Raw genomic sequence first — 12,420 nt, 5'->3', positions numbered from 1 at the left:
ACTTTTCTTAGGTTTAGGTTTTATGATACCCTCCCTACTACAAACAAAATATTTTAAAAAAACAATACCCTTTTTTTTGTAGGTAGTAGATGAACGTATATCAAAACCGCAAATTTCAGCATATTTACCATAAAAATCTAAGGCTTTCTCTAAGTTTTCAAAAGCCATACCAACAAATGGCTTTTTATCAAACTCACAATGAGGAATCCACAGGGTTGAACCATTTGGGGTAACTTGTGTAATAGTTCTTGGAATTTGAGTCCCTGTATAACAATCCAAAGTTTTTCCAAAATTAAAAAAAGAAAACAGCAGCTATACATCGTCATAGTAACTTTTAATCACAACATAGTATCTTTTTCTAAGAACATAGTAGCATTCACTTTTGCAACAAAGTTTTTCCAAAATTAAAAAAGGAAGACAGTAACTATACATAGTCATAGTAACTTTTAATCATAACATAGTATCTTTTTCTAAAAACATAGTAGCATTTACTTTTTGAAACAAAGTTTTTTCAAAATTAAAAAAAGAAGGCAGTAGCTATACATCGTCATAGTAACTTTTAATCACAACATAGTATCTTTTTTTAAGAACATAGTAGCATTCACCTTGGCAACAAAGATTTTTCAAAATTGAAAAAAGAAGACAGTAGCTATACATTGTCATAGTAACTTTTAATCACAACATAGTATCTTTTTTTAAGAACATAGTAGCATTCACCTTGGCAACAAAGATTTTCAAAATTGAAAAAAGAAGACAGTAGCTATACATTGTCATAGTAACTTTTAATCACAACATAGTATCTTTTTTTAAGAACATAGTAGCATTGACCTTGGCAACAAAGATTTTTCAAACTTACAAAAGAGAAGACAGTAGCTATACATTGTCATAGTAACTTTTAATCACAACATAGTATCTTTTTCTAAGAACATAGTAGCATTGACCTTGGCAACAAAGATTTTCAATATTACAAAAGAGAAGACAGTAGCTATACATTGTCATAGTAACTTTTAATCACAACATAGTATCTTTTTCTAAGAACATAGTAGCATTCACCTTGGCAACAAAGATTTTTCTAAGAACATAATAACATTACCTCCTGACAATTCTTTTTCATTGTTGGAAGTTTTTGGTGAATCTTCCATATTAAGCACTTTTTGTAAATCTTCTATAGTATCTCAATCTGAGTTTGTTAATCAAAATCAACAAAGAAAACGAAAATGAAAATCTGACTCTGAGTTTTGAAGATACATAAATCCTAAAATGTAAATCTTCAATTAGCATACCTTAATTCAAGGGAAGAAGAAGATTCAAATCAAGATCTGAGTCTGTAAATCAAAATCAACAAAGAAAACGAAAATGAAAATCTGACTCTCAGTTTTGAAGATACTAAATCGAAAACGAAAATGAAAATCTGACTCTCAGTTTTGAAGATACTAAATCGAAAACGAAAATGAAAAACTAAGAAAGCAATCAAAACAAATCTGAATTTGTAAAAGGTACACATAAGAAATCGAAAACAAGTGAAGATTTTTGGCAGACTAAGAAATCAAGAGAAGAGGAACATTTTCGCAGAAGAAAATGAAAACTAAGAAATGAATCAAAACAAATCGAAAAATAAAAACTATAAAATGGTAAATTTCTAATTTGCATACCTTAATTGAAGAGAAGAGGAAGATTTCGCAGAATAAATCGAAGGTTTTTCGAAGGTTTTGAAGGTTTTTCGAAGATTTCGCAGAAGAGAAAGTCCCTGTTCTTCAAAAAAACCGAATTTGCATTTTTTTTTTAATTGCCCTATTTTTTCCGGCTTGATATCCACACCATTAGATCTTTGAGAAATCGACGGCTCAAAATCCTTCTCACCCTTCTCATTTTCATACCCCTTCTCATTAGATCCCTCCCATATATATATATATATATATATATATATATATATATATATATATATATATATATATATATATATATATATATATATATATATATATATATATATATATATATATATATATATATATATATATATATATATATATATATATATATATATATATATATATATATATATATATATATATATATATATATATATATATATATATATATATATATATATATATATATATATATATATATATATATATATATATATATATATATATATATATATATATATATATATATATATAAAAGCATTGTACAGATTTTTATATTAGTAATATAATAATTATTAAGCAAAAGTCATAAAACTTGCAATTTTCCTTATACTTATTTTCTTGAGGAATAATTCGTCTCTTCAAATTTCTATTTAGGCATAAGGTATCATTTTAGCTGAATATAACCAACATTTAGAGGGTGTTTGGTACATGGTTTTTGGCTTAACTTTTTGGTTGGCTATTGACTTTTGGCTTGTTAGTTGGTCAAATAATCAAAAAAAGTGTTTGGTAAATAGCTTTTAAAGCAGCTGAAAAGCTGGCTTTTAAGCTAAAATGAAAAAGTTGCTCCAGCTAACTTTTTGGTTGGCTTTTGCCTTGTTAGCCTACTTTTTCTCTAATAAACAGCCAACAGCCAATACTCAAAATACCAAACATCTTCACAAACAACTGGATTTTGCAGCTAGCTTAAAAGCAAATAAAACAACTAATATTTCCAGCTAGTCAAACAAGTCAACTAAAAAAGTCAACCACCGACAACCAACAGCCAAACACCCCCTCAATCAAGTAAATTCCCCCTTTGTCAGAGTTTTTAAAAATATAACATTTACAAAATTTTAATATTTTTATTATATTATATGATTGTATTTTTAAAAAAATGAAAAAATATTGTTTCTTCCAATTATACTAAATCACATCTAATTCAGATATAAAGTAGAATTCCCGTGTAATGCACATGTGTTAGTTTATTAATTTATATAAATAAAATTTATTGAATATATATTGTTTATTTTTCTAAACAAACAATTTTAATTGATTATAACTATATTTTACTAGTTAAAAAGATTATTAATAAATTAAATCTATTTTACTAATTAAAATAATATTTTATTTATAAAATAATTTCTACTAATAAAAAATTTCATTCCTAAGTAAACTAATTAATCTGACTAAATATTATATCAAACTTTCTTCTGTGAAATAACTAAAAACAATATTCTTCTATGAAATGAATATACGTATATCCATACACAAACACTTTACTAATTATGACATACTCTAAATTAATTTTTTTTATCATGATTATCATTGTAATATTATTCTTGATAAGATTTTAGTTATTATTTTTAAATATTAAAGTTAGCTGAATAATTAAGTTGACGTATATTTTGACATTACACTAAATATTATTACATAATTTAAGAGTTTTAATTATAAGGTTATTTTTAGTTAACAATTATTTTTAATTCTAATTGTTTTTTTATCATAAATAAGGTATAATTAATAATTTTAGTCATTTAAAACTACTAAGATCAATTTAAGAAAAATGTATTTTTCTTAAAAATATGTGTATTTGAAAAATCAAAGTTTTACGAATTAACCTTTTTCTTACTTTTATTATTCATTAAGAAATAAAGTTTAATAAAAAAAATCAAAGTTTTCATATTCAATTACCTATAAATTTAAGGAGGAAAAACGTGATATATAAAAGTGACGCATTACATATTCTTTTATTGTTTTAATAAAACATATGGTAATGTGATGATTAAACAAAAATCCTTAAACTTTCAATTTTTCTTGTTATGTATTTTCTGGAGGAAGAAATTAATCTCATCAGATTTTTATTAGGTTTAAAGAATTATTCCAACTGACATATTATCAACATTCAATCAATTTTCCTCCATTCATCGGAGCTTTAAAAATGTCACATTTTTAATTTTCTAAATGTTTTATCATAGTAAATTGGAATTATTGAAATAACAATAACTTCACTAATAATTTTTAAAAAATAAAAATTTATTTTATAAAGAAAATATTAAAAAAAAAATAAAATTAAAACAAAGATGCACATTTTTTATTTTACCACATTTCTGCTGGATGTTGCTCTTTAGCCTTCCCTTCAATATAACATTAGAACTCAAAATCAGTTTCAAACTTTCTTCAATTCTTAATCACAGGGTTCCGATTTTTTCCATTTACCAAAGATTAAATTCTTTTGTTATCCTCTGCAACCACACTGTGTTCCAAAAGTATAAAGTTTTCCTTAATCCTCTTCAAATTTTCAAATGGGTGTAAACTGTAAGTGAAAAGATTGTAGATAAGCATTTGGGTGTATTGTATATGTCGCGTACCTCAATACATCTAGTATTTTAACCCCTCCAATTTTCAGGATTTTTAGCAATAATTTCTGTTTAAATATGCTTAGTTTAAGGTACCCATCTTATATGATTTCTCCTAGTTTGGATTCTTTTCATCTTTCCGGCAGTTGCAGCTCTAGAAATGTGATTGTAAGCTTGCTAATTATCATTTGCAATTAATATTATTTTTTGTTAAATTTAAATTTTGATAAATTTTGTTGTATTTCATGGTTTGATAGGTTTGTGAATTAAAAGGACCAAGACCCAGATATCCTAGAGTATGGAAGAGCCGGAAGAAAATTGGGACAATATCTAAGTCTAAAAAGCTTGTTGACTGTGTAAGGTTACTTTTTATGGTTCTTTTCTCAAAATATTATTGACTTAGCTTGTTGACTGTAGAGGCACAATGAGCGGTGACTTAGATCGGATTTGTTTTGAGGGCATAGGATCCCTTACCAACATTTCACCCTCAGATAAGGTTTTCCATATGCATGATATAAGGGATATTAATGTCAAGGATAAATCTTACTATGGGGCTCTTGTTGCTTTATAGTAATGCTATAAATGTTTCACATTGTAGGTGAAAGAATTGTCAAATGTTAAAGAAGAAGTATATGGGGCTCTTGATGCTTTCATTGCTTGGGACTTAGAGTTTCCTTTAATCACTGTGAAGAAAGCATTGAAGGTCCTAGAGGATGAAAAGGAATGGAAGAGAATTATTCAGGTAACAAGTTGTGTTGAAGGACATCTTGAATATTGAAATGAGGACTTTGTCTTTTGAATGAGCTGGTTACTTTTGGTCATGTAAATGTAGGTTACAAAGTGGATGCTAAGCAAAGGTCAAGGAAGGACGATGGGAAGCTATTATACATTACTGAATGCATTAGGGGAGGAAGACAGACTTGAGGAGGCTGAAGATCTTTGGACAAGATTGTTTTCGGAAAATCTGGAAAGCACGCCTCGCATGTTCTTTGACAAGATGATCAGCATTTACTATAGCAGAGATATTCATGACAAGATGTTTGATGTATGTTCTACCATACTTCTATAATCTATCGTTCTAATATATTGATTAAAAGTTTTGATCATTCTTTGCTTTGTAGTGATCACATCGTTTTGCTTGTTTTACACGATATTTTCTCCATTCAACATCAGTTACCGTGTTACTTTTGTCACAACATGTAGGAGGTGTTTAGAGGTGGTGTGGTGGCCTATATTGTAATAAGTCAAAAAATAAATGATGATTGATTCAAACTTTTTGCTATGATTGTGTAAATATTGATGGGGTGGAACTATGAGTGATAGTGGGAGAAAGAGTGTTAGAGAAATGGTAGATATATAGGGTTACAATCAAAGAACAACAGAGTTACAGGAATTGAAGAACAAATAAGACCAAAAATTGAGAGGTAGGAAAATCCACTCCGCTAACCAAATGATGGAAGACAAATGTATTGATGATTTGTAGTGTTTACAAGAGAGTACAATAATCAGGCTTTCACTAATTTTAAGCATAAATGCACAAAGTTATCTAGTGGATCCTCTCACTAAAACCCTAGCTTTTGTGGCTCTCTAATCTCTTTACAATACTTTACATGAATGCTGAACCAAGACTTGAGGTATATAGTATATGCCAAGTAAAACCAGCTTATTACTTCCACCATGCTAGACATTAGGGGTGTTCAAAACCGGGTACCTGGTCGACCCGGATCCAGAAATTTGGGTACCCGCTTTTTCGGATACCTAAAATTGTGACCCGGTTTCGACCCGGTTTAAACCGGGTCGAAAATTGAATACCCGACTTTGTTTATTTCCTAAAACATGTGTTTTATTTCCTTATTTCTTTTAGAATTTCTTTTATATAAAATTCAAATACTAAATCTCTAGAATTACTTAACTTAATTAGTCATAAATATAAAGTTAAAAACAACTTCTAAATAAATTTAGGGTGAATCCATAAACTTTTTAGAGCTAGAAAAATCCCCAATATACCCACTGATATACCCAATTACCCACCTAAAATTGCTACCTCAACTCACTGATATACTCATATACCCACTGGCTACTGATATACTCATATACGATATACCCACAGAAAAATAGTAGTTGCATATTTGTTCTAGAATAATGGAGATGAAGATACCAACATATACAATTGCATATTTTTAAAATAACTACAGTTACGGAAGCTAAATTTATACAAAACAATTTCACTATATATTCATATACCTACAATTGGAAGCTATAAAAAATTAGAAGGTGGAAGCATTTTAAAATTAAAAAAAAAAAAAAAAATCGGATACCAGGTATCCGGATTTACAAAAATTTATATCCGGATGCGACCCGAATACCCGGTTTATAAACCGGGCACCCAGTCTGAAATACCCGTTTTGACAAATCGGGTTAATTATCCGGTTTGAATAATCGGATACTGGATAATCTGGGTCGGGTTTTGCAAACCGGGTTTTTTTGAACACCCCTACTAGACATTGCGCTCTTGTGATCCAAACACAATGAGTGCTTGTCTGAGCACTTGTATCCAGAACAAGTAAGAATGCATCCAAGTTTGTATGCTTGCACGAGCTCTAAGCCTGCTCACTCGAGCACAGGCAGCAATGGCCTCCATAAGCTCCAGCTCGTAGCTGCTCGTTCGAGCAATGAGTAACAGGAGCAGCAGCAGTATTGTTCTTTGCAGAAACTCACACTAAACTACAAAACATTACTCATTCACCCAATACATTGAATCTTTTCTATTGATGTCCAATCATTCTTAGGAGTAAATTATTGAGTCACATAATTAACAAAGAGGAATCCAATTTCAACATATATGTGGTTCGATACAGGAGTAATAAATATAATTAGGATAGTTCAAATTGGGAAGTTGGTGATGTCACATTGTATGTGGGACAGATCACAGAAGTTGTATTTTGTGGGATGAAAGGAGTATTTGACTATGATAATATTCATACTTATGATCATGATTCATGTACTTTATATGTTCAGTGATCAAGTATCAGATAGTGTTGAATGAATTCTTAGAAAATAGTAAACTACTACTCTAGATCAATAGACACAATCTACACTAAACATAGTTGCAGTTTTGAGTTTCTTATTTACTTTAGGTTACATACTTCTAACGTATTTTCAATTCTTAAAATTTCAATAATCTAAGACGTCAATATTTTTAAGATTTGATACTTTCGAAAATGACTTAAGCTTAGCTTTTATCAGCATATTTCATTGAGGAACCTTAAGTGACTCTATGTTTGTATTGTGTAATTATTCTTTACTCTTTAGGGTAGTTGTTTTTTTCGTTGGTTCTTTTGTCAGTGTAGGTACTCTTCAATTATGAATTTAATGTGCATACATCATGTTGAATACGCAAGTTATGTTTGATTAGTATGCCCCCCTTTTTTGTTTTGCAGAACTTTATAAATAATGAATGTTCCTATTTAAATGCAATCCACGCGCAAATTGAAATTACAAGGGACTAGAGGACTGTAGCAAGAGTTTCTATATCCTCGTACTTTTGTGGATACATATATTTTCACCTAAATTACTTGTACATTAAAATTTTGTAGTCATACTTGATAAACATTTTATTGAAATGCAATGATTGAAGTCAATAGGGCTCTAATTGAAGGTTGCTTCACCACTAGAGAGAACATCTCATGTTAATCAATGCCTTCAATATGAGAATAACCTTTTTGCAACTACCTAAGGTTTGTAGATTGAGCCATCTTCCATGGATCTAATCCTTTCTTCTTTTTTTTTTGAAGTCCCACTTGCACGCTACAATCCTTTTTTTTAGGTGCTTTCACAATGGAATGAGTGTTGTTTCGGTAAGAGGTTTCATCTCTTGCTTCATGGATCCTAGCCAATTGCTAGCACCCGTTGAAGCCGTAACTTCTGTATACGAGTTGGGAGCATCAATGTCCTCCACCTTATCAGCAAACAGTAAGAGTATAGACCACGTAATTACATTCTTTAATGCCTCCTTTTGTACATTTGAACATAATTCCATTGGTTGATACATGTCATTCCCAACTCTAGGAGCTTCCAAAGCTCTAGAAAGCTTCACTCTTTATTGACATCTTGTGTTGAACCTACATTGTTTGTAGAAATAGTTTTCAAAACTGGAGCAAGCATAAGTACTTTATAAAATACAACATCTAGAAGTTAATTTTGCTTTTAGTATTCTCACACCATGCCCCTTTAACACCGAACCCTTAGCCCATCAAAATGCATTTTTATGCTTTAGGTTCAAGTTTCCCTTCACACATGGATATAAGCCAACAACCAAATATTTTCAGATTTGAATAATCAACCTAAGAATTATATCATACCCCTTGGGGAGGTTTGAAGTTATGTGTGGAATGTGGAGACTAGTTGACCTAGTAGCACACCATAGACACTGCTTCGGCTTAAAATTGTTTTCCCAACTTTGATTGGTTCAACATACATCTTTTTCTTTCCAACAATGTCTTATCTATCCTCTCGGCAATACCATATTGGGGCCTAACTACACAAGTTTTTATGCCTCACTATCCTATTCTATGACCAACATTTGGGAAGCTTCTTCTCAATAAACTCAAGCTCATTGACGGTCCTCAATATGATGTTTTTTCCCATTTTCTTCGCAATCCTTGTCTTCCAAAAGCCAATTTGTGAAAACACCTATTCCTTCATCATTTGTCTTGATAAAGTAACATCAAATTTTCTGAGAGTGGTCATCAATGAAAGTGAACAAGTAATTACAACAAGCCAAAGAGATCTTAGATTGACTTCATAAGAATGCATATAACTAGGACCTCCTTAGTGTTGTGGGCAACAATCTTTAAAAGCTAACACTCTTGTGCTTAATAAATACATTGTTTAAGAAAGAGAGATTCCATGGTTTATTCCCACCAAAATACCTTGCTTGCTCAACTCATTCATCTCATATTCACTTATGTGACTTAATTTCAAGGTGACTTAATTTCAAGTGCCAAATTCTATTATCATAATCAGAAATTATGCTTTTGGAGAGGTTCGTTAAGACAGTTATCATGGAGCCTTGTAGTGCATAAAACCTTCCAACCATGCTTCCCTTCATTACACTAGAGAGCCTTTGGCAATCTTATCCCTCCACCTTCACAACTACACCTGCATCTTTTTTTTTCATATCAAGGATACCTAAGGAGATTAAATTCCTTTTCAAATTCGATACATGCCTAACATCCACCAACGTTCTCATCATCCCATCATACATTTTAATGTGGTCATTCCCAATCTTAATCACCTTATAAGTTTCATCATTATCCATAGTGACAAGTTCTTCATCCACCTCATCATAGTTAGCAATAAGTCCTTAGTGGGAGTATGAAATGAACAACTACAATCTAGAATCCATTCATCTTTTCTTTTATACCAGTGAGTGGCAACAAGCACACCCCTATATTCACTATCATATACATAGCTAGTGCTCCCAAAAATTGGATGCGGACCATTACCCTCTTTTTTGGAATGCAAATTCTTCCGCTTTTAATAATCTTTCTTAATGTGTCCTTTCAGCTTGCAATGATAACAAGTCTTGGATTTATTTGGACCGTTGGATTTTGATCTCCCTTTGTTCTTGCCACCACCATTAGAACTCTAAGAAACAATCCATTATTCGTGCTATGAGTCTTTTATGACAATGACTTATAAATCAAATCTCTGTGTAAGAACAGTTGTGACATTGTCACAACAAAATTTTTCTATACCATACAACAATGTTTCCCGAAAGTTTTAAAAGAGGATGGTAAAAAGCACATGTGTATGGCCAAATGCTCATCATCAAGCTTTACATCTATATTTTTTAAATCCGTCACAATTGTTTAAAAATCATCTAGTTAAGTTTTTAGAGATTTATCTTCCTCCAAGCGGAGATCACACAATCTACTCTTCAAGAGCAATTGGTTTGTAACGTTTTTAGTCATGTACAATGACTCCAATGTGTTTCAAATAGCCTTGGTAGTCTTTATCTACCACTTCTCTTAAGACTTCATTTGAGAGGCACAATTTGATTGCACTGATTGTTATAGAATCAATATACTCTCATCTTGTTGGTGACATGTCCATGGACTATTTAGAAACTTCATTTATTGCCTTTGGTTACCATTTTGGATCAGGATACCTTTTGTTTTTCACTTGCCATAAACCAAAATTATGATTCCTATTAAATTTTTAAGTGTCTAACTACCAATTGAAGCTTTGCAAGGATGAGATTCTAATATAACAATCTTGAAACCCCAATATCAATGGCAAAGTCCCAATTGATTTTGGGATCAAATGCAAGAAAAGTAAATCAACACAATCAACAACACCAAGAGCTTACCAAGGTGCACCCAGTGCGTTACATTCTCCCTAGGTCTAATATATATTTATTATTTGATGAAACACCAACTTCTTGAAGAACTTTAGTAGTGGATTACAATTTACAGTGGAGTAATGTATAATGAGCAAAAGTTGGTGCTTGAGGGTTAGGATTACAATTGAAATAGAATAATATAGAATACGGAATTAACATGTGATCTAAGTGTTTCGGAGCTATTTATAGACCATTCCCCAAAAATACATACATTTGGCCTAAGAATGCAAAACAGTGCAATGTTTGTTTTGGCCCAACTATCCCAAGCCGACTTGGCTTTCATGGTTCCCAACCAAACGCTGAGTCATCCACAAATCAAGATTTCAATCCATTATAAGCCGAGTCGGCTTTGGGACATGGACAAGGAAGCCGACTTGGGTTATTTCTCTGTCTCAAAGCCTCAATATTTTTTCTCTGTTGCACAATTGAACACTTTGATTTGATTATAATACAACACAAAGACACAATGCAGGCCAGTCTTGCTGCTGGCGGGTCTGCAAAGGTCCAGTGTCCTGATATAAGCTGACTCTTCTTGTCCAGCGAAGCAACTAGATTTGATAATTGACACCACACACCCTTTTGGTCGGACCTTTGTAGGATAAATAAAAGGACAGACTTTTAAACCATCTTTTGGTCGGACCACCTTTGTAGGATAAATGAAAGATCAGACCAAAAGGCTGTCCAGTGAAACAACAGAATGCTTTCCTGCCTCTAAACCACCTTCTATTCGTTTCATATTTTGTACTCTAGTTGAATAAATTTCTGGGAAAATTAAACCAGTCCCGTTGCTAGTTTCATTGATGTGCCGATCTTCTCCATTTATTTCTCCCAAAACTGTGATTTGATGAATTTACCTGCATCTGATGGTTAGTGGTTTTCTTGACAAAATCAACGGTGAAACCATGTTTCTATTTTAACTGAACTGGGTTTATTGGTGTCAAGATTAGATATTTGATACTCCCAAGTGTGCATACCTGTTTCGTTGTTGCATTCATTATATACTTTGGCCTTTCTGTAGGTTTTTGCTGACATGGAAGAGCTGGGTCTTCGTCCTACGACTTCAATAGTTTCAAAGGTGGGAAACGTCTTTAAAAAGCTTGGGATGATGGACAAATATGAAAAGTTGAACCGAAAATATCCACCACCTAAATGGGAATATCGTTACATCAAGGGAAAGCGTGTTAGAGTTCGAGCTAGGCGACCAGATGAATTTTCCGATGAAGATGGTGCTAGACAGATCAGTGAACGAGGAGAGTCTAATGATAGTGGTACGACTGTTAGTTCTTGTGAGGAGGAAGATGAGGAGGAGCCAGATGGTATTTCATTTTTGTAAGATCTGTATGGATATAGCCATATAGGCTATAGTGTGGTTAGCTGATGGTGTACATATAGCACAATATTCAACATGAAGTATTGATGTAATAGATAGTATGTAATTCAGCCCAAAACTTGCATTTCAGAAAATACAAATTCATATTCAACTAGTACAGCAAATCCTAATTCCTTGCTTAGGTGGTTGGATGTGAAAATAAAATTTGTGGTTTGCCAAGGTTGGATGTGATAATAAAATTTGTGGTTTGCCAAAGGGGGTGAACTTCATATTTTAACAATCAATTTCGTGGTTTTCTAAAGGATCACTTACATATGACTGTTGATTATAGATAGTTAGAGGTGTTCAAAACAGATCTGATCAGACTTCAAAAATGATTTATAATGATGTAAAAAACATTATGAACCAAAACCC

At 31.7% G+C, this 12,420-nt stretch overlaps 1 protein-coding gene across 2 annotated transcripts; it reads left to right on the top strand.

The window, feature by feature from the left end:
• Window positions 1-4,010: 4,010 nt before the first annotated feature.
• LOC130825904 (pentatricopeptide repeat-containing protein At4g21190) lies at window positions 4,011-12,420 on the top strand. Of its 2 annotated transcripts, XM_057691365.1 has the most exons (6): window positions 4,011-4,438; window positions 4,528-4,626; window positions 4,869-5,012; window positions 5,103-5,315; window positions 8,065-8,242; window positions 11,695-12,420. In XM_057691365.1, exons 1-6 carry the CDS (start codon window positions 4,349-4,351, stop codon window positions 11,703-11,705), a joined length of 735 nt encoding a protein of 244 aa, XP_057547348.1. In that variant the 5' UTR covers window positions 4,011-4,348; the 3' UTR covers window positions 11,706-12,420. The 2 variants fall into 2 exon arrangements, with proteins under 2 accessions (XP_057547348.1, XP_057547347.1); XM_057691364.1 differs by lacking the exon at window positions 8,065-8,242 and having other exon boundaries at window positions 4,015-4,438; window positions 11,695-12,371.

Source organism: Amaranthus tricolor, chromosome 10 (genome assembly GCF_026212465.1).
Source record: "Amaranthus tricolor cultivar Red isolate AtriRed21 chromosome 10, ASM2621246v1, whole genome shotgun sequence".
Classification (NCBI taxonomy): Eukaryota; Viridiplantae; Streptophyta; class Magnoliopsida; order Caryophyllales; family Amaranthaceae; genus Amaranthus; species Amaranthus tricolor.
This window is presented reverse-complemented; position numbering and strand designations above follow the sequence as displayed.